Source organism: Balaenoptera acutorostrata, chromosome 5, assembly GCF_949987535.1.
Source record: "Balaenoptera acutorostrata chromosome 5, mBalAcu1.1, whole genome shotgun sequence".
NCBI lineage: Eukaryota > Metazoa > Chordata > Mammalia > Artiodactyla > Balaenopteridae > Balaenoptera > Balaenoptera acutorostrata.
In genome coordinates, this window is record NC_080068.1 from 1,907,860 (window position 1) to 1,932,063 (window position 24,204).

Sequence of the window (24,204 nt, forward strand, 5' to 3'; positions counted from 1 at the left end):
GGTGCCTATGGGGGCTGCAGGTCAGGAGCACCCCGGGATCCTGACCGGGGCTGTGACCCTCTCACCCCGCGCCCTGACCTCCACAGCCGGTCCTCCTGCGCAGCACCGCTCTCCTCAGGGGCGACGGTGCAGTGCCGGCAGCGGGGAGGGTGCGCACTTAGCGGGAGTGCCGCCAGCTCAGACCAACCTGCAGGGCTTCTGCTCCAGCCACTGGGGGCGTGCCCCTGCCCCCCGTAGGGTGGTGCTGGCCCTGAGCAGTGGGGAAGCCCCGTCTCACTCTCTGGCTCGGGCTCTAGCCCCTCCATCTCCAGCCCCACCTCCTACCAAGGTGACAGCTGCCAGGACACCCTGGGGGAAATGTGACTCATGCTCGTGTCAGATCCAGCTCTCCCCCCAGAGCCACTGGGTGCATGCAGGCTGCATAGGGACACTGCCACACAAGGGCACCGTCCAGGGCTGGGGTAGGTAACTGTTTCACCCAACTTCATAGAGACAGAGAAAGTTAAACCAACTGAGAAGACAGAGGAATTTGTTTGAAATGAAAGAAGAAACACCCCTGAATAAACAACTAATGAAACAAAGATAAACAATTTACCAGAAAAAGAGTTCAAAGCACCACGCCACCACTACTGAAGCCTGCGCGCCTACAGCCCATGCTCTACAACAAGAGAAGCCACCGCAATGAGAAGCCCATGCACCGCAGCGAAGAGTAGCCCTTGCTCGCCGCAACTAGAGAAAGCCTATGTGCAGCAACGAAGACCCAGTGCAGCCAAAGAATAAGTGAAATAAATAAATAAATAAATAAATAAATAAATAAAAGAATGCTGCCTGAATTAGGAAAAGAATACATAAACACAGTGAGAATTTTAACAAGAAACTAGAAAGTGTATAAAAGAACCAGTCACAACTAAAGAATTCAATAACTAAAATGAAGAACACACTTGAAGGAATTGAGAGCAGACTAGGTAATACAAAAGAATGCATAATGATCTAGAAGAAAGAATAAAGGAAATCTTCACCCAAAAAGAAAAAAAGAATTAATAAATGAGAACAATTTAAGGGAGCTCTGAGACAAATGCAAATGATATGACCAAATAGGGGTTAATATCCAAAATATATAAACAACTCATACAACACAGAAAAACAAACAACATGATTAAAAAATGGGCAGAAGACATACAGATGGCCAATAGACACATGAAATGATGTTTAACATCACTAATCAATGGGGAAATGCAAGTCAAACCACAATAAGATATCACCTCACACCTGCCAGAATGTCTGTCTTTGAAAAGTCTACAAATAACAAATGTTGGTGAAGATGTGGAGAAAAGAGAACCCTCTTGCACTGTTGGTGGGAATGTAAATTGCTGCAGCCACTATGGAGAATGGTATGGAGGTTCCTCAAAATACTAACAATAGAGCTACCATATGATCCACTCCTGGGTATATATCCAAAGAAAATGAAAACACTAGTTTGAAAAGATACATGAACCCCAATGTTCATAGCAGCATTATTTACAATAGCCAATATATGGAAGCTTCCTAAGTGTCCATCAACAGACAAATGGATAAATACGAAGTGGTGTATGTATATCTATATATCGGAATATAGAGAGATATAGGTATACACACACACAATGGAATACTACTCAGCCATAAAAAAGAATGAAATATTGCCATTTGCAGCAACCTGGATGGACCTAGAGGGTACCATGTTTAGTGAAATGAGTCAGCCAGAGAAAGGCAAATACTGTATGTTATCACTTATATTTGGAATCTAAAAGATAAAACGAATGATTGCATATAATAAAATGGAAACAGACTCACAGTTATAGAGAACAAACTAGTGATTACCAGTGGGGATAGGGAAGGGTGGAAGCCAAGATGGGTGTGTGAGATTAAGAGATACAAACTACTATGTATAAAGTAAATAAGCAATAAGGATATATTGTACTGCACAAGGAAATATAGCAATTATTTTATAACTTTAAATGGAGTATAATCTATAAAAATGTTGAACCACTATGTTATACACCTGAAAGCAACCTAATATTGTAAATCAACTATACTTTAAAAAGGAGAATGTACTATATCTATCCTGTGGCATTTTCTAAACTTAACACCATGCTTGTCACACTGAATGTTTACAGTATAAGTTGCTCAGTAAATAAATAGATAAAAGGAGACAACAGAGGTGATATGGAGGTTTGGGAAGCATGCATAAAAAGTTGAACTTAACCTTGTTAAAAGGGATGAGACCTCTAAGGATAAATTTAATTTGGGACATAGGGGGAAAAAGAGTGAAAGGTAATTATAGGGAGAGCAAGAGCACCAAGATGATATCACTTTACTTGGTAGCCATGTGGAGAAGGAAGTGGACGAGAGCACTGCTAGTGGCAGCGGAAAGAGAGAGCATTTCTAGAAGCAAGTTTTTTTTTTTCTTATTGGCCAGATATTTTTCTTTTAATTGAAGTACAGTTGATGGACGTATTGTATAAGTTACAGGAGTACAATATAGTAGTTCACAATTTTTTAAGGTTATACTTCATTTGTAGTTATTATAAAATATTTGCTATAGTTCCCATGTTGTACAACATATCCTTTGTAGTTTATTTTATACCTAATAGTTTGTACCTCTTTTTTTTTTTAATAAATTTATTTATTTATTTATTTATTTTTGGCTGTGTTGGGTCTTCGTTTCTGTGTGAGGGCTTTCTCCAGTTGCGGAGAGCGGGGGCCACTCTTCATCGCGGTGCGCGGGCCTCTCACTGTCGCGGCCTCTCACGTTGTGGAGCACAGGCTCCAGACGCGCAGGCTCAGTAGTTGTGGCTCACGGGCCCAGTTGCTCCATGGCATGTGGGATCTTCCCAGACCAGGGCTTGAACCCGTGTCCCCTGCATTGGCAGGCAGATTCTTAACCACTGCGCCACCAGGGAAGCCCAGTTTGTACCTCTTAATCCCCTGCCCCTGTATTGCTCCTCCACCCTTCCCTCTCCTCACTGGTAAACACTAGTTTGTTCTCTATATCTGTGAGCCTCCTTCTTTTTTGTTATATTCACAAGTTTGTTGTATTTTTAGATTCCACTATAAGTGATATTATACAGTATTTATCTTTCTCTGACTTATTTCACTTAGCATAATGCCCTCTAATTCCATTTATGTTGCTTCAAATGGCAACATTTCATTTTTTATGGCTGAGTAATATTCCATTGTATATATGTACCGCAGCTTCTTTATCCATTCATGTGTTGATGGACACTTAAGTTGCTTCCATATATTGGCAATTGTGAATAATGCTGCTATGACCAACAAGGTGCACGTATCTTTTTGAATGAGTGTTTTTGTTTGTTTGGTTTTTTGTTTTTGAATATATACATAGGAGTGGAATTGCTGGATCATATGGTAGTTCTAGTTTTAGTTTTCTTGAGAAGCTTCCGTGTTGTTTTCCATAGCAGCTGCACCAATTTACAGCCTTACCCACAGTGTATGAGTGTTCCCTTTTGTCCACGTCCTCACCAATACCTGTTATTTGCATTCTTTTTAATGATAACCATTCTGACAGGTGTGAGGTGATATCTCATGGTGGTTTTGATCTGTATTTTCCTGACGATTAGTGATGTTGAGCACCAACACATCAAAAAGAATAAAATACCTAAGAATAAACCTACCCAGGGAGGTAAAAGACCTGTACACAAAAAACTATGTGACACTGATGAAAGAAATTGAAGTCAACACAAACAGATGGAAAGATAACATCGTGTTCTTGGATTGGAAGAATTAATATTGTTAAAATGAGCATACTGCCCAAGGCAATCTGTAGATTCAGTGTAATATCTGTCAGAATACCCATGGCATTTTTCATAGAATGAGAACAAATAATTTTAAATTTTGTATGGAAACATAGAATCAAGTTTTTGATTAATAAATTCAAAGAGGCCAAGAAAGCTAGATCTGAAAAAATTATTAGATTTAGTGCTTAGGGGATCTTAAGGGAGATTTCAATAGTAAAATTGGGGTCACTGTTTACAAGGAGATAATGCCAGAAGTTGTGTGATGAAAGATGAGAGAGATTTTCTTCGGTCTCCAAATTTTGAGGTCGATATTGCTTGGTGATGCAGCTTTCACCAGACTTTGCACAAGCTGCAAAGCGCCATTCCTGCTTATGAAGCAGACTGTGGGTCTCACAGCAGTGAATGGCAACTTCTAAATATAAAAAAATGTTAAACAAAAATACATCAGGCTCTATTCTTCTCTCTTCCTACTAAATAACCATGCAAGGTTCTCCAGACTGTATGGAGTGTGGTACATTAGCAGCACCAATGAGCAGAATGACCCAAGAGAAAAAGATGCAAGTTGGATGCACCATCAGCCTTGTTATTGGCTTTTATCACCTGGGCTTGTAGTAAAAAGTGGAATAATCAGCAAGTTATCTACACCCAGGAGATTATCATTTCTGCTGTTTGACCTAAAGCATCTTTTAAAAGGACTTGCCTTTGCTGAGTTTCTCAAAGTTGATATTAAATATTTAATTAAAGTCGTACTCAGTGAGAACAACCTTACATTTAGCTTAGAGTTTCAAGACAATAAACGCAAATCTAATCCTAATTAGCATAATTATTCAGAAATTTATAATAGTGTTTCATAGGGTCATGAATCTAGAGGTGAAACTGAGAGCTTTCTCCTCCTTCCTCTGCCCCCAGAGGTGACACAGAACAAGGTGACGATATATAGGGTGCGATGTTATCTATATAGGGTGCGATGTTATCTATATAGGGTGCGATGTTATCTAACTCATTTTACAAAGTTGTCTTTTGAAACTGGTTCCAGAGCTGTGACACATCATTTGAATAGTGATAGCGATAGTGATAGTAAATCTTCCTTCTTTGAGGATGGATATAAGTTAAGGAAATGGCTTTGAACTTTGGAGTATTGCTGGAGAATAAGGTAGAGATGAAAAAGAGTAATTTCATTTCTAATCAAAGGAGGAGTCCTTTCAAAGTAGAGAACTAATGTTCTTGTGTCTTAGGTCAGTAGGGTCTTGTATCTGTGCTGTATTGGGGAGAAGATCAGTATTAGCATGCAAACACGCTGATATTCAGGGGATAGAGTGTTAGGAATACAACACTCAGATTTTCATCCTGAGGTGGTCACTGCAAACTGGGTAAGCAAAATGCCTTAGCTCAGGTCAGCATTCTGACTGAGTCCTGGGTGTAAACGCAATGATATCCTTATCATTTTGGGGGACAGGGACAATGGCAGACGTAAGGTCAGGAGAGAGAGCAATGTCGACCAAATGGCTGTTCATTGTGTGTGTGGTAAAGGGACACAGAGAGAGATATCTAGGAAAATAGAAGCTGTAGGCAAGTGGACAATTGAATATGTGCCCTGACGAGATAAAGGACACGGGGAAAAGGCTGAGAGGTGGCTGGGATAGTCAGGAGGGAGCGGCCATGGTTCCACAATTATGGCCATTGGAGAATTAGCTGAACTGCATGAAAAAAAGTGCCTTCTGAGTTAGGTGAATTGTCGTTTCTGATGAAGTCTTGCGCAGCTTGTGCCCATGCTTGGGCCAATGCCAGGTGTTTCCAGATGGTCACGACAGCCAGGAGGCCCCTTGACAACTCACTCCAGAGTCTAAAACAAATGGGAAATGAAAGATATGGCTTCTTATTCAGACTGTGTATTCAAACAGTGGCTTCCTTTACCAGGCGATTTCACTGAGGATGGATGAGGAGGTCTCATTAATAAATCATATTGCCTGATATTCCTATAGCTTTTAGGTGACATGCCAACACTTGCAGGAAATGAAATAAAATAGACCCAGAGAGAATTTTAGAGCAACTTCTCATTTTTATACGTCCTATGGAGTCAACAATTTCTGAACAAGCTTAAGATTTAAGATATGCACGTCAGGACACATATATCCGTGCATGAAATAAGAAATCATGGCGGAGTTTGCCCAGAAGGGTTTGAACAGTGAAAGGGATTTTTCACGTAAGTCAGGAATGAGCACAGTCAAACACATTAAAGGTGGCTTTCAGCATCTGTTCTCAGACAAGGACAAAAGCATAAATATGAATAAAAGTCGGGAATCTCATCTTTGCTTTATGTTAAAGTATTAGAGTAAATGTAAAGAAATACATACAGCTGTTTTCTGAGACATATCAGTCTGTTCTGCAGAAGATTGTTAGTAAAGAGGTCAGTCGACACATTACACAGACATAACCTAGAAATCCCAGGAAACATCTTATGTTAGAAAGGCAGAAGTGAGTTGAAGATTAATAAATATTTAGAGGAAAATTGAAACATCTGATGAATAAGGGCCACTCAGAGAACTGGCCAATCTAGCTTTCCTTTCATTTCATATCACACAATAGTCATTAAAAATTATTGCCCATCATTTATTGATTGTCTGCAATTGGCTATTCAAATCTATATATTTTAGCAATGCTCTTATTCATGAAACAAATCTACTTTTTCTATAGACCATTTATTTTTGTGAGTAAAATAAAATGAAATATGATAGTATTGGCCTTATCCTTTAAATGAGGTTTAATTAATTTACAAGGATGCTTGGTATTATGTTTTGGGTTGTTAGATTATGTTACTGGAGAGCTGACTTTCATATTTTGGATCGAAATTAACTTTGCGATTAAAAAATATCAGCTATTCATTCACTCAAAGCATGTGGTTGACCTGAATTGGTTGTCGTAAGTGCTGTGGCACGTGTGGTTTGTATTGTGCATTGCAGGGATTATTCTCGGACAAAGTAACCCTTACTTCTCAGAGAGATAGGATCAAGTTTGTGTTTCAAAAAATTATTCTGGTTATATTGTGGAGAAGTGAATGGAAGGGGCATAATTGGATGAAGGAGGAAAGTTGGGTAGGTATTCCAATAATCTGAGTTAGAAACACAATATTATCCATTAGTTAAGAGTGCGGACTCTGAATCTGCCTGTCTGGGTTTGAGTACAGCATCTCTTACTAGCTGTCTGACCTTGGGTAAGTCACTTAATCTCCCTATGTTTCAATTTTCCTATCAGTAATTTGGGAATAATAATCTTTCCTACCTCGAGGGTTAGCATAAGAAATAAATGAGTTCATGTACCATGCCAGGCCACAAGGCAAGCCCAAGATACATGGTGTATGCTATTAGTGAACTAGGATGGTTGGAATGGAGAGAGAAATAAGGGGACCACCTTTGAGTATATTTAGGTATTAGAATGACCATGACTTAGTGATGGTCTGACTGTGGGGGAGGGATTGGGGGAAGGTCCTTCACTGAACTACAAGTACTGGTAAAGAACAAGGGATTGTGGGAGTGATGGGGACTTCCAAATAAAATATTGTCTTTTTTTTTTTAAAGAATGATGATTCTATACCAAAGTATGTTGATAATATTCTTTGTGTTGCATGGAGCAGAACACATGGGATGAGTTAAGTTTGTGGGAAAGATTAAAAAAATTAGGAGTTCTGAGCGTCACACAATTGCTCCTTGACTGGGTTTCTCAAGGTGGAAGATGTCCCTTTTGGGTGACATGTTTCTGTGTGCGGTACCAGCTCTGCATCCATCTTCCCTTAAAGGGGTTTCGGTCAGCGTTAGGACTTTTCATAAGCACGCCGATCTTGTAGTATAAAAGCATCATTAGCACGACAAAGCCTTTAAAAAAATCAGATAATACAAGGAATGAGTTATTATGAATATGTATAAATCCCAGGTAATTGCAGTTTGTTCTTTATAACTAATGATTTTTACTTGTATTCTTTTTTTTATGGGGCTGTCCTAAAATATGTTTATACTTACATGGCTTGTTAAATAAGAATGTGTACATATTCTTTTTTTTCCTTCCAGTTTTATTGAGTTATAATTGACATACGGCACTGTATAAGTTTAAGGTATGAAGCGTAATGATGTGACTTACATACATCATGAAATGATTATCACAATAAGTTTAGTGAAAATTCATCTCATATAGATACAAAATAAAAGAAAAATTTAAAAATTTTTCTTTGTGAGGAGAACTCTTAGGATTTACTTTCTTAACTACTCTCATATATAACATTCAGCAGTGTTAATTACATTTCTCCTGCGGTACGTTACATCCCTAGTACTTATTTATCATGTAGAACTGGAATTTCGTACCTTTTGACTACCTTCATCCAGTTTCTTCTCCCCTGGCCTTCAACTCTGATAACTACAAATCTGATCTCTTTTTCTATGAGTTTGCTTGTTGGTTTTTTTTTTTAAATATTTTAATTTAATTTTATTAATTTTTTTATACAGCAGGTTCTTATTAGTCATACATTTTATACACATCAGTATTGTTTTTGAAGTGTAAGTGACCAACAGCACTCTGTTAGTTCCTGGTGCACAACATAATGATTCGTTATTTCTGTATATTACAAAATGATCACCAAGATAGGTGTAGTTACTATTTGTCACCATACACACTATTATTGACTATATTCCCCACAATGTACGTTTCATTCCCGTGACTGATTTATTCTGAAACTGGAAGTTTGTCCCTCTCCAGCTCCCTCACCTGCTTCACTCACCCCCTCCCCTCCCCTCTGGTGACCATCTGTTTGTCCTCTGTATTTATGACTCTGTTTCTGTTTTGCTATGTTTATTCTTTTTTGTTAGTCTGTTTTTTAGAATCCACATAGAAATAAAAGCATACACAATTTGCCTTCTCTGTCTGACTTATTTCACTTAGCACAGTATCCTTTAGGTCTATCCAAAAGTTTATTACTTTTTATACCTGAGTAATATTCCATTGTGTAATACACTGCATCTTCTTTACCCAGTCATCTATTGATGGGCACTTAGATTGCTTCCATGTCTTAGCTATTGTGAGTAATGCTGCTATGAACATTGGGGTACATTATTATTGTTTTTTTTTTTTTTTTCTTTAGAAAAATACCCAGAAGTGGAATTGCTGGATTGTATGGTAGTTCTATTTTTAATTTTTTGAGGAACCTCTATAATGTTTTCCATAGTGGCTGCACCAATTTACATTTCCACCAACAGTACACGAGGGTTCCCCTTTCTCCATATCTTGCCAACATTTGTTATTTGTTGTCTTTTGGATGACAGCCTTTCTAATGGGTGTGAGGTGATAGCTCATTGCAGTTTTGGTTTGCATTTCCCTGATGATTAGTGATGTTGAGCATCTTTTCATGTATCTGTTGGCCATCTGTATGTCTTCTTGGGAAAAATGTCTATTCAGGTCCTCTGCCCATTTTTTAATTGGGTTGTTTTTGTTTTTGATGTTGAGTTGTATGAGTTATTTGTATATATTGGATATTAACCCCATATAAGATGTAGGATTTGAAAATCTCCTCCCCCATTCAGTAGGCTGCCTTTTCAAACTTGTTGACGGTTTCTGTCACTGTAGAAAAGCTTTTAAGTTTGATATAGTCCCATAGCCAGAATTATTTTGTAATGCTTTATAATTCTTTGAATTCCTCAAGTAGGGTGTTAAGTAAATAAGTGCTAAAAAATTTGATGAATTATTGATAACAACTCTCTGTATTTTTCAATATGTTGATTCTTTTGTATTTTATGTAAAAGGGCATTAACTTTCAAGCAAATGCATGTGATTGTATGCCGATTTCAATGATTTATCCTTTCTATTTCCCCTGTTCTTCTAGTCTGCTCCCAGTTTTCAAGAGGAGTATATGCTATTTTTGGATTTTATGACAAGAAGTCCGTAAACACCATCACATCATTTTGTGGAACGCTCCATGTGTCCTTCATCACTCCCAGCTTCCCGACAGACGGCACCCATCCATTTGTCATTCAGATGCGACCAGACCTCAAAGGAGCTCTTCTCAGCTTGATTGAGTACTACCAATGGGACAAGTTTGCGTACCTCTACGACAGTGACAGAGGTAAGTGACAATATCCCTCTCCCTTTGTAATGGGTCAAATTCAGTGCCCACAGTTGACACTTACATGTGACTTTATAGGGCTATGTAAGTGTGTTGAAGTCCAAGGGTAACTTGGCTTAATTATGCTGTGTAAATGAGTAATGCAACTCAAAACCTGAGTAACATATTTAGAGTAAAACAAACAAGCAAAAGTGTTGTGGATGTACCATTTACAGAGATAGATTGTGTTCACACAATGCCCGAATGTTCAGTTGTAATGCACAAAGCACTTTCTGGTACCAGCAGCTAAGACCCTAGGATGACTGTATTCTCAGTCTAGGGTCAGTGAAGTGACGGCCTTGAAAATTGGTTTAAGTAAGATTTGAATAAATATATAAATAAGAACGTCTACAGAAATGTATAGACATTAAATATTTCCACATGCAAAAATATTATCAGGCAGGGACAGTTGTTATTAACACTGCTTTAGAATGAGATCCCTGAATGTCAGAGAAGTTGATTTTTTCATGAGCCACCCCTGTGTGGTTCAGCTGAACTCAGGTCTTTTGACAGCAGCTCTTCTACAGCTATTTACGAGGAGATGTTTTGGATTAGCATGCCAATTAGATGGAGTCTTGGCTCATTTTACTAGTTTTTATTTCAGGGGTAAGGGTACTTCCTTTGTGTTTCCCGCATCATTTGTTGTGAAGTTTGGTATTAGTGGACCTGATTGACTTACGTGTCGTAGAATTTCAGATCTTTCTAACCATTCCTGGGTCTGTGATTCAGCCTCAGTGGGTCTGTGTACTTTGCAACATCGAATGAACATTTTGTGCACATGAGCGTAGATGATTTTTCTCGAGAGAGTATCCACCAACAGACTCAGAGTATTGACAACCACCATTGCCAGAGCACCTAATAGATACCAGCGTGTCCACGAAGCAACTTGCTTTAGACGTTCAGGTGAACACCGGAAGCCTGCTTCTACCAGGAGAGGGCACCGTGCCTACCTGCAAGGGCGGCCAAGCGGAGAGCCAGCTGCCGCGCTTCTCCACCATCAGTCGATCAGTCTGGAGACACTGGCTACAGCAGTCACAGCCTGGCGTGCTCCAGCCTGGGGTCCGATTCCCTGTCCCGGCCTCCGGCCCTGAGAACGAGAAGCCTCCGCGGGAAAGCCAGTCAGCACTGTACACGCTGAGAAGAGAGACTCTGTCAACAGCTTTCCCCCTGCTCTGACAAGGGAGAGCCTTGCTATACACGTGGGGAGTGAACAACTCAAACACAGAACAGTGGAGAGTAAATACGGATTCCGGTGTGCTTGATGGCTCTGAAGCATGCTTCTCAGCAAGGTGATACAGGGCTTACCGTCACCTTCCTCTTGCCCTCTGCTTGCCCTCTGCCCAGCCTGAGCAAGGTGGTACAGGGCTTACCATCATCTTCCTCTTGCCCTCTGCTTGCCCTCTGCCCAGCCTGAGCAAGGTGGTACAGGGCTTATCGTCACCTTCCTCTTGCCCTCTGCTTGCCCTCTGCCCAGCCTGAGCAAGGTGGTACAGGGCTTACCGTCACCTTCCTCTTGCCCTCTGCCCAGCCTGAGCAAGGTGGTACAGGGCTTACCGTCACCTTCCTCTTGCCCTCTGCTTGCCCTCTGCCCAGCCTGAGCAAGGTGGTACAGGGCTTATCGTCACCTTCCTCTTGCCCTCTGCTTGCCCTCTGCCCAGCCTGAGCAAGGTGATACACGGCTTATCATTACCTTCCTCTTGCCCTCTGCTACGACCTCTTTCACTCTTGTCTCCTCTTCGTAGGATTGCTACCATCTAAATGTCTTTTACTCCTAGCCACTCTTCTGTGTCATTGTCATGACTCCGGGCCAGGACAGCCCCATTTGTTCATCCTTCACCTTTCCGTTTCTGTACTTGTTCCTCTTCAATCCATTTTCCATAAAGGAGCCAGAAGTTTTGAATGCTTTTATTTATTTTTTAATTTAATTTTGTTTTATATTGGGGTATAGTTGACTTACAATGTTGTGTTAGTTTCAGGTGTACAGCAAAGTGATTCAGTTATAATATACATATATCCATTCTTTTTCAGATTCTTTTCCATTATAGGTTATTCCAAGATATTGAGTAGAGTTCCCTGTGCTATACAGTAGGTCCTTGTTGTTTATCTATCTTATATATAGTAGTGTGTACATGATCCCAAACTCCTAATTTATCCCTCCCCTCCACCTTTCCCCTTTGGTAACCATAAGTTTGTTTTCTATGTCTGTGAGTCTGTTTCTGTTTTGTAAATAAGTACATTTGTATCATCTTTTCAGGTTCCACATATAAGTGATGTCATATATTTGTCTTTCTTTGTCTGACTTACTTCGCTGAATATGATAATCTCTAGGTCCATCCATGTTGCTGCAAATGGCATTATTTTATTCTTTTTTTATGTCTGAGTAATATTCCACTGTGTATATGTACCACATCTTCTTTATCCATTCTTCTATTGATGGACATTTAGGTGGCTTCCATGTCCTGGATATTGTAAATAGTGCTGCAATGGTTATTGGGGTGTGTGTATCTTTTCGAATTATGGTTTTCTCTGGGTATACGCCCAGGAGTGGGATTGCAGGATCAGATGGTAGCTCTATTTTTTGAATGCCTCTAAATGCTTTACTGACCACATTTCTCCTTTGCTTAAAATACTCCAGTGGCTCCTCGTTATAATGAGGATAAAACTGAAATTTCTTAACATGATTGTAAGGTTTCATAGTATCTGGTTCCTGCCCACTTATACTACTGCCTTGCTCACTCACTAGGCTAAACCCATCTCACTAATATTCTTTCACTTTCTCAGATGCACCAAATTCTTTCACCTTGAATCTCTGCACAGACTTCTAAATTTTTCTCCTTCAGGTCTTAGTTTATATAACATTCCCACAGAGGTGCATTTCATATTGTTATCTCCTCTCAAAGCAATCTTTTCTTTTCCTACATAGTACTTATCACAATTTATAATTAATACTGATGTTCATTCTTTCACCCAAGAAGTGAACTCCTAGTATATTCTAGGGACTGTTTTAATCACACAGACTAAGCTTTATTCTTTTAATTTAAGATCTGGCTCTAAGCCCAGGAAGGCAATGCCCTGGCAGTACCCACTAAACTGTACATACAGCGCTTAAGATAATGCTAGCACAGAGTTGATGTCAATAAATCGCATTATTAAATGAATGAGTTGAGCATCTGTGTATTTTAAGTTTGAGATGATATGAGAACCTGAATCTTGCTTGCTAAATTGAAGGATCAGAGATGAATTCTCGCTACTCTTTGACTAGGTGCAAGGCGGCGTTTTCACTTTAGGAACACACTTCAGCGCCACTATGGATTGGATGATGATGGATGGACTTACGTACTTGTGAAAAGAACCTGAGACATTTTTAAGGATTTTATTAACACTTTAGGAATATTAAATGAACTTGGAATGACGCGATAATCTCCAATCATTAAATTATACAAATTGATTTGAGTTCGAGTGCATCTGTGGAGAGGTCAACATTACAGTGATAATATTAAGTAATTATATATTAAAGCCACAACTGACATTATGGATACATTTTCAAGATATTTTCAAATGGATAGTCATGTTTTAATATGAAGAGTATTACACTGGCTTTTCATCTGAATCTATTTTCAGAGATAAATGTGTAAGACTCAAAATACTGGCACAAGACTTGACCTTTATGTAATGTTTTACTTGACTCGTGGAAATGGCATGTTTGCTCTCTGATTTTTTCTTATTAATTACAATTGTTATAGCTTTGCTGTCATATCACATTTTAAAACATTTATTCATACATTTATCACATGAACTGTTTATTTCCCCCTATGGTCCTTAACCCATTTCTCTTACACTTTAAGGAAGTACCTCCTTGTTTTTGTGTTACACGACTTGAGAATGAATCTGTGTGCCCTTACTATATTATGAGTGCTTTTAAAAATAGGTTCCATGATTTGATCTTTCAAGTTATGTCTCCATATGCCTCAATTTCAAAGAGTTTTGTCTGTTTTTGATGTGGCACTCTTTCCAGGTCCTTGACTGTAAGGATTTGTTTTTAATAATCTTTAATTTTCTGAGAGTCTAGATCAGGTAAACATATTGTTAAATTTTAATTTCTAAATATATGAATTGATGTTCTTTTGAATAGCCCAAGCATGAGAATGGCTGTCCAACATTCTGCACTGAATACAAGCTAGATGAAAAAGACACAGTTTTTCTATGCTTCTTCTTTGCACTGCTTTTAACTAGGACTGCCAATGAAACCTTTCCTGATTCCAACTATACATCCAAAGGCCGAGCAACAAGTCCAGGAGCCTACATCCCAATTGTAGAAAAAGGAAGACATGGATGCATTCTGATCTTTGTATAGGTTTTTGACTATTTCAAGTTTACCGGTGAGAGGATCGCTGAAACTGTTCACTTGGTGCCCTGTGACCCTTTAGGAATGCTGGTGTCTTCTCTTTATCCAAGTCATGTGGCAGCAGCCTGGCACTCGTCAATGGATAACCCCACACCCTTCCTAAAAGTTCCAGAGAGAGGAGGTAGATGGCAGGGACAGTAGGTAGATGGATCTTCAACACATTTGAGATATAGTCATGGGGTTGCCTATGTTAATGCATTCAATATAGGTTTGTCTTTGGATACACATGTACTACATTTGAACCAGGACTTAATCAAAATGTGTTTTTTATTTATTGGGTCAATGTTAATAAGGTAAGGTCATACATTTCTGTAGACAGTTGGTAAAACCAGAACTAATGCTTTTATAACTTGGTTTTAATTTTGAACCACACTATTTGTCCCCTGAAGGAAAGGCACATTGATTCCAGTTCCAAAAAAGGCATCATGCCTAGAATAAAAATGCTTCCAGATTATAAATTGCTTTTATGATGTTCCTGAGAAAGTCAATGAGGGAAATATATGTTAATCTAATCTGGCCTAGGCATGCTGCTGTGATTTAGTGATCATAAAATATTCATTTCTGTGCCTGAAAGATGAATAAGGGCTGTGAATTTTAAATGGAACAAAAAATATTTTCAAGAAGAAAGACATGGTCTGAATGAAATATACCTATATGCAGTAGTCAATTTTAATTCCACCTATTAATGTGCAAACTAAGGCATTTAGACTTCACCTGTTTCGGGGCTGAAGGTTTTTTGTAACTGTGTCACAGGCTTAGGAGCACTAACTTAAGATGCGACTGTGAACTACTGATAGTAATACTTGGAGAGAGCTTTAGGGAGAGTGTCAGCTTATAAATAGGGTATACAGCTGTAACTAGTCCAGCAACAATTAGGCACACGAAGAAGTAATATAATACAGAAGTAAGTAGCAGTACTTTAGCTATTCTTTATTTTATCCAGAAGTCTGAGCATTTAGTAGAGTGTAGAACTTAATTTTATACTCCTGTAATATTCTTGAGGTTTTTCAGAGCATATTTTAAATATATTTCTTAGGAAGAGCAGTTAATTTTCCAAATTCTTTTTCTATTTGTAGATGAACAACAGTATATCTCAAGTTCTCTTTGTCATAAGCAATAAAATAATAAGAAATTAAACCAGGATTTAAATGTCCTGATTTAGTGGTACAGGTATTAGAGTTGAATAACCAGCTACTAATGTTTTTAAACAAACCCATTCTTATATAGAATTCCCAATGTCCATACAAGTTTATATTCTGAATTAAGGGATGAGTGTATTTATAAAGATATTTCTAGGCTAGTTTGTGTGGAAGGGAAAGAGGTAATACTTTCTCTCCTAATTGGAATATGTTACCAAGAGACTAAGAGCATCAATTTGTGTTGTGTATGAATAATTTAATTTCACCATAATATTTGTGATATGTATTTTCAGTGATTTTTTAAAATTTTAAAATGATCTATTAGTTTTAAACTAACCAGACATAATACAAAACTCTTAGTTGTAGGAAAAGGGCAGATCAAGTTGAGAAAGTATTTGAGAGGTCAGTTGCTACTACTAAAAAAAAACAAATCTGAGAATATTGATTAATAAGCATGGGACAGCAGTCTCTTCAAAATGTGAGACAGATCACGCCATGGTTTGTGAATTATTTCTGGCTGTCCTTAGGAGATAACTGAATAATACTCTGTCTTCTGATGGAACTAAATTCATCATCTGATTACGTACCACTTGGGCAGTTTAGCATCTTAATAAATGGATGTATTTTTTTTAGGTTTCATAGGTTACAAAATATTAATTCTAAGAGTTTTAATAACAGAATCCACACCAACTGTGAGTTATTTTTTGATACATAAAATGGATGAGTTTGAATCAGCTATCTCTTTAAATGCATTTTTATTGATTTTATATATATATATCCTCTCCAAATTTTGGACAAGGTGAACTGCCAATAAATGTTAGGTTTAGAAATATCACTTGAGATTCATTTACACATTGGCATTTATATTTAAAATTTCTTGTTATGTATGTTGAAGGATAGGACAGAATATCAACAACATCACCACATGAAACTTTAACTTAGTATGTGGTAAAGTTCATAATTAAATGAAAGCAACATGAAATAATTTATTGCCTAGAAGAAAGGAAGCTCACGTATAAGTGCTGTATGGTAATATGTAGTATGTAGAACACCACCCATGGATGTGTTGTTTTAAAGAGGTGACAAGGAAGAGTCACATCATGACTGGAATGTGGAAAAGTAGGACCTTGACAGTGGAAAAGTTTTAGAAAATGAGCTTTTTTTCCTACTTGGAAAGAAAACTGAATAAACTTAATAAGTGTTTTCAAGCACATTGATAGCTATTGAGTTGACCATGATGATCAACTTTGGTTCTATCTTCACTGATGATGAAAAACAGGAAGAGGATTTGAAATGCATCCTGGAAGGATTTAATTTACTTACAGTGAACGGAAATCATAGGTGATCTGCAAAGTTTTTAAAAGAAGTTTTATCATTAATAGATTTTTTACAATGGCATGTGGTCTCTGTTTAAGTTTTCCCTTGAGTAATTCTTGAGTACCCTATATTTTTTGTTACAAGACTGGATGGAGGAAACTAATTTTGTTGTTTTGCCCAAAAAACCCCCACAAAATTCATTTTAAGTTTAATGTATTGTTCGACTTTTCAATTTGAAACAAAAGTATTTATTTTCAATTTTCATTATGAAATATTTTAAATAACAACATGGACAGAATAACGTGAAGACCTCCAAGGACACTTAAGCCAGCTTTATTAATGATGGGTAAGAGGAGTCTTGTTTTATCTCTATCCTTCTGCCCCTCACAATTATTTTGAAGCAAATACCTGACATCCTGTTATTTCAGCTGTAAATATTTCAGTTTATATTTTGAAAGAACAATTCTCTTGGTTTAAATATAACCACAATATCATTATCGTATATAGACAAGTTAACAGTAATTCATTACTAGCATCATCTATTTTTTTTTCACAGTTTGTTTGAATCAGGATAAAAGCGAGGTCCGTATATCCAGTTGGTTAGCATATCTCTTTAGGCTTTTATAAGGTGATGTAGAGTTTCCCACAGTCTGGGCTTTGATTGGCTTATTCCTCCATGCCATATATTCGTTACAAAAGGGTGATTAGATCTAGATCCTTGCCGAGAGTCATGTTCACTTCTTGGCATCAATACCTCATAGGTGGTGTTGAGTATCCCCATTTGAAGGCACGTAACGTCTACGCATCTCTCTTTTGGTTTTGTGAGCAGCAGTTAACGATTCTTGCCTTGATTCATTAATTCATAAGGTGTTACAAGATTGGTTGTAATTCTGAATCTATATTCGTTCATCATTGATTAGCTGGAGTTTTTCCAAAAAAAGCCAAAAAAACAAAAAGCCCTCCCTTAATTAACGATTACCCTGAGTAGAGTTCATATAGGAAAGGCGGGAAAATGCTTGTTTCTTTACCTTTATTTACCAGTTTTCAAAATAATAACTTGGCTCCTTAGCATTCATCAAAGGCGATCAAATATTTTTCTTAAATGTCATTACTAATCTATGGATTAGGAAATGTATGTATTTAAGTCTTTTGCAGTTATTATTCTTATTGCTATTCCAGCTGCGTCATCTCTGATTAAAGTGATTCTCATCAAATTTCTCCTGGGTCTTTGGACACGAGGCTGATAGTTGTGGAGAGCTTCTTGCTTTGGGGGGTCACAAGGTGTTCTAGGCTCATCTTATATACCCTTGGCAATATGGAATCAATGAAGATTTTAATGATATTTTCCAGGTTCAGGTAATTTTCAACAACATTTAGGATACGCATATTTTTTGCTGTGGTAAATAGATTTCAATAAAGTTTAGTACATGAATAAAGCTTCTAGAGTCATGTGTTCACATTAGGGAAACCCCAGATTTTATGGGTAAAAAGGGTCCAATATTCTTGCCTTTCTGGAATAAAGAAGATGATGTGATGAGTCCTGAATTCTTTTTGGAGCCTTGATTTTTGTTGTTCATTAAGCTATTCATAGAAATGATGAATTTGGGTTGGCTGTGAAGAGTTGAAGTGACATGGAAGACAAGTCTATATACTAGTTTTGCAAGTGCTAAACTGCAGCATGAACTTTAGGAAAGATGTTCCCAAGTTGTTTTCCCTCCCAATCCTACATATGACGCAATGTGTGAACAATTAAAAATAAAAATACAATTTTTCGATATGACCTAAGTCGCATGATGCTATAAACAAAGTTACTAATGATGAGTAAAGTGGTCTCACATTTGGAAAGTTAAGTAAATGTAACCAATCTGTGCTAGTAAACTAACTGCTACCATGTGGTTAATAGGTGAACATTTAATTTCTACAGGATTAGTCCCAGTAACAAAAATGATATAACAGAGGCTGAGGAAAAAAGAAAAAATAACAACAACTGCCGACCAGAAAACGATAGGAGGAAATCGAGCAGCTTCAGAGATGATTGGTTTTTAGACTCACGTAGACCCACATAGATTCACCTCACTGAAAATGGACTCAACGTCTTCAGGATAATAATGGGAAATGATAGCGTGTCATATATAAAGAAATATTTTTTTCTATTCTATACAGGAAAGAATGGATGTCCTTTGATTTCATTAAAACCAGGGGTAGGGAATTTCCTGGCGGTGCAGTGGTTAGGACTAGGCATTTTCACTGCAGAGGGCACGGGGTCAGTTCCTGGTTGGGGAACTAACATCCCTCAAGCTGCACGGTGTGGCCAAACAAACAAACAAAAAAACCCCAAACCCCAGAGGTATTAAAACATCACGCTTTGGTAATGTCCAAAAGAAAACAGCTGAGAAGCCGGAATGAAGGGGGTACCGTTTTCCCAGGTAGAGGCAAGAGTTCTTGATGTGAAATGGCAACGAGTGGGTGTTGCTAAGGGTCACAGCTGTAGCCTTGTAGAGGCGCCAGCAGCCCCTCGTTGCAGAAAAGTGGCGGCTTTCCAGATGCAGCGTCCGTCTCGCGGCGCGCTTCCCCGCGAGCCGAGCCTTTTGCCACCATCAGGCCCCGTGTCTCTCTGCTTTGAGCCCTTTGCCATCAGGCCCCGTGTCTCTCTGCTTTCCTAGGCTTGTCCACCCTGCAGGCGGTGCTGGATTCCGCTGCCGAAAAGAAGTGGCAGGTGACGGCCATCAACGTGGGGAACATCAACAACGACAAGAAGGACGAGACCTACCGCTCGCTCTTCCAGGACCTGGAGCTCAAAAAGGAGCGGCGTGTCATCCTGGACTGCGAGAGGGACAAAGTCAACGACATCGTGGACCAGGTTGGCTCCTGCCTGTTTCCTAGGGCGCCCGGCCGAGCGCGTGCGTGCGGCCCCGGCGTGTGCAGCGAGCGTTTCGGGGCGGCGCTTGAGCAGCAGGTGTCCCCGGGGCCCGTGGGGGACCCGGCAGGGATCAGCCGTGACCTCCTCCGGGGCTTCACTTAGCAACAGCAGGGCGTCCCCAGTGGTGCTGGAACGCCACACTAACCATTACCTGTATGCGATATACAGGTCCTGATCGTGTGGTCTATCGTGCTGCCCTAAATGTTGATATTTCGAAGTGGAAATTTAAAATTCAGTTCTTTTGAACTGTTACGAGAGAAAGAAATAGGCAGGCATTCAGTGAAAATAAGTCTGGGTCCTAAGGCAAAAGTGAGTAATTCATGGATTCTTTGGCAAGACGTGGAGTACTTGAAACATCGGGATGTAGTGTGGTGTGCTCAACCTGGATTGTTGTCTGAGTGGATTTCGGTCTTCAGAAAAAGCATGTATTTATTCTTCCAAGAAGTAATTTTTTTCCTCCTAAGTAGGTAGGTTTTGTGTCACTGTGAAACTATTAATCTATGAAAATAAAATATGTAGGAGTGATATATGCAGTCCTTGCTGCTTGAAAAGTAAACTAGATGTATTAATGTGCAATATTTTAAAGAATAATATGATACCAGAGATATCTGTGCTCACCACATCACCTTGCTTCCTTTTAAGATCTTTCAGGATGGGACGGTGATTTCCACACGATAGAAATAAAATCCGCTATGTTATGCAGATAGGGTAGGTGACCAGAGCTGGTGGTAAAAAGCATCAGGGTTTACTGCCTAAGGTCTTCTCCACTGGTATCTGCTTCTTTTCCAGCTGAAAATGTACGTTTATAATATTTTCCTTGGAATAATTATATATGTATGTTATACATTTATGTATGTCACTTACCTACATAAATGTATGTATATAAAATTATTCCTTGGAATAATATAGGATTGGACGAAAAATACACAATTAAGTATGCATATCTTGGCCCTTCTTAGGCTTTGAGGAGAAAATTAGATTCATTAATCTGTAAAACAAAGCATTTTGCAAACATAAACCTTGATGAACCCTTAATTGTTATACATTAATACGGGGCCTAAGATATACAAAATGGATCTCTCATGAAATAGTGAATAACTGAATAAAACTAGCTTGTTATGACAACAAACTAAATGTTTTATGTCAGAGAGGTCAACATTTCAGTAGAACAGTCTTGATTCTTGTCTCGGGAGATGAAGCTGGGATTGTTTTTAACCTGAAAGCCTCTCGTTCAAATGTGAACCTAACAACTCATTTGAATTTCTGAGGAGATTCTCATTAAAACTGAATTTTGATAATAGTTGCTAGTCTTTGTTTTAAAAATTTAGGTATTCATGACTCATCATAATACAAGTTACTGAAAGCCTATATGAAAATAATTCTTTCCAAAACTAGAAGAGAGAAACTATGAGAGAAACTGGGAATATATGGAATGGAATTTTTTTTAATCTTTTTTTTTAAACTTTTTATTTTATATTGGAGTATAGCTGATTAAAAATGTTGTGATAGTTTCAGGTGTACAACAAAGTGATTCAGTTATACATATACATGTATCTATTCTTTTTCAAATAATTTTCCCATTTAGGTTGTTACATAACACTGAGCAGAGTTCCCTGTACTATACAGTAGGTCTTTGTTGGTTATCCATTTTATTTTTTTATTTTTTTAATAGATCTTTAATGGAATATAATTGCTTCACAATACTGTGTTAGTTTCTGCTGTATAACGAAGTGAATCAGCTATACATATACATATATCCCCATATCCCATCCCTCTTGCATCTCCCTCCCACCCTCCCTATCCCACCCCTCTAGGTGGTCACAAAGCACCGAGCTGATCTCCCTGTGCTATGCGGCTGCTTCCCACTAGCTATCTATTTTACATGTGGTAGTGTATATATGTCCATGACACTCTCTCACTTCGTCCCAGCTTACCCTTCCCCCTCCCTGTGTCCTCAAGTCCATTCCCTACATCTGCGTCTTTATTCCTGTCTTGCCCCTAGGTTCTTCAGAACCATTTTTGTTTTTGTTTTTTAGATGCCATATATGTGTTAGCATATGGTATTTGTTTCTCTCTTTCTGACTTACTTCACTCTGTATGATAATCTCTAGGTCCATCCACCTCACTACAAATAACTCAGTTTTGTTTCCTTTTATGGCTGAGGAATATTCCATTGTGTATATGTACCACATCTTCTTTATCCATTCATCTGATGATGGACACTTAGGTTGCTTCCATGTCCTGGCTACTGTAAATAGTGCTGCAATGAACATTGTGGTATGTGACTCTTTTTGAATTATAGTTTTCTCAAGGTATATGCCCAGTAGTGGGATTGCTGGGTCTATGGTAGTTCTATTTTTAGTTTTTTAAGGAATTTCCATACTGTTCTCCATGGTGGCTGTATCAATTTACAGTCCCACCAACAGTGCAGGAGGGTTCCCTTTTCTCCACACCCTCTCCAGCATTTATTGTTTGTAGATTTTTTGATAATGGCCATTCTCACTGGCATGAGGTGATACCTCATTGTAGTTTTGATTTGCATTTCTCTAATAATTAGTGATGTTGAGCATCTTTTCATGTGCCTCGTGGCCATCTATATGTCTTCCTTGGTGAAATGTCTATTTAGGTCTTCCACCCATTTTTTAACTGGATTATTTGTTTTTTTGATATTGAGCTCCATGAGCTGTTTGTATATTTTGGAGATTAGCCCTTTGTCTGTTGTTTCATTTGCAAATATTTTCTCCCATTCTGAGGGTTGTCTTTTTGTCTTGTTTATGGTTTCCTTTGCTCTGCAAAAGCTTTTAAGTTTAATTAAGTCCCATTTGTTTATTTTTGTTTTTATTTCCTTTACTCTAGAAGGTGGGTCAAAAAAGATCTTGCTGTGGTTTATGTCAAAGAGTGTTCTTCCTAAGTATTCCTCTAAGAGTTTTATAGTGTCTGGTCTTACATTTAATTCTTTAATCCATTTGGAGTTTATTTTTGTGCATGGTGTTAATCCACTTATGGTATGGATATCATACCATATTTCTGTTTCTCTATCTGACTTACTTCACTCAGTATGACAATCTCTAGGTCTGTCCATGTTGCTACAGATGGCATTATTTCATTCTTTTTTAATGGCTGAGTAATATTCCATTGTATATATGTACCACATCTTCTTTACCCATTCCTCTAGTCAATGGACAGTTAGGTTGTTTCCATGTCTTGGCTATTGTAAACAGTGCTGCAATGAACATTGGGGTGCATGTATCCTTTTGGACCATGATTTTCTCCTGATATATAACCAGGAGTGGGATTGCAGGATCATATGGTAGCTCTATTTTTAGTTTTTTAAGGAACCTCCCTACTGTTCTCCATAGTGGCTGCACCAACTTACATTCCTGCCAACAGTGCAAGAGGGTTCCCTTTTCTCCACACCCTCTCCAGCATGTATTGTTTGTGGATTTTTTGATGATGGCCATTCTGATCGGTGTGAGGTGATAGCTCATTGTAGTTTTGATTTGCATTTCTCTGATAATTAGCAATGGTGAACATCTTTTCATGTGCCTCATGGCCATCTGTATGTCTTCTTTGGAGAAATGTCTATTTAGGTCTTCTGCCCATTTTTTGATTGGGTTGTTTGTTTTGATAATATTAAGCTGCATGAGTGGAATAGAATTTTTTAAAAATTTATTCTATTAAAGCATAGTTGATTTACAATGTTGTGTTAATTTCTACTGTACTGCAAAGTGACTCAGATATATATATATATATATATATACACACACACACACATATATACATTCTTTTTCATATTCTTTTCCATTGTGGTTTATCACAGGATATTGAATATAGTTCCCTATGGTATACAGTAGGACCTTGTTGTTTATCCATTCTTTATATAATAGTTTGCATCTGCTAATCCCAAACTCCCAATCCTTCCCTCCCCTACCCCTTCTTCCCCTTGGTAACCACATGTCTGTTCTCTATGTCTGTGAGTCTGTTTCTGTTTCATAGATACGTTCATTTGTTCATATTTTAGATTCCACATATAAGTGATATTATACAATATTTGTCTTTCTCTGTCTGACTTGCTTCACTTTGTATGATAATCTCTAGGTCCATCCATGTTGCTGCAAATGGCATTATTTCATGGAATGAAATTTTTTGTAGCAAATATATGATCGTGATTAAATAAATGTCCATATGGACATCCATTCAAAATGTACACAGTATTTTGAACATATATTTTATTTGAATGTATTATGTGACTGTGTGGATTTATTGAGGACATTGTATGTGTCTGGAATGAGGGATGCAAAGAAAGGTAAGGGTCTTGACTTTACCTTCTGAATTCATTGTTTAAAGGGGAAGGAAAATGTACACACATAATAAACACTGCAGTATTACAAGTTGTAATGCAATGTGGTCTAAGAGCATGCAGGAGGAAGTACCTGTCTTAACAGGGGTGGGAAGATGTATGAACGGGTCACACATGGGTACCACTT

At 38.2% G+C, this 24,204-nt stretch overlaps 1 protein-coding gene across 12 annotated transcripts in view; it reads left to right on the forward strand.

Annotated features, from left to right (window-relative positions):
- The window catches only part of GRIA2 (glutamate ionotropic receptor AMPA type subunit 2), a 164,772-nt gene that overhangs the window by 74,873 nt on the left and 65,695 nt on the right, over positions 1–24,204 (forward strand). For all 12 annotated transcript variants that reach the window (XR_009008434.1, XR_451179.2, XM_007184152.2 and 9 more), the window contains 2 exons: positions 9,658–9,897; positions 19,461–19,657. Coding sequence is in view for 10 of the 12 variants with exons in the window: in XM_007184152.2 (XP_007184214.1) it covers positions 9,658–9,897; positions 19,461–19,657 (437 nt within the window). In the remaining 2 variants the exon portion in view is untranslated. The remainder of the gene's footprint in view (positions 1–9,657; positions 9,898–19,460; positions 19,658–24,204) is intronic.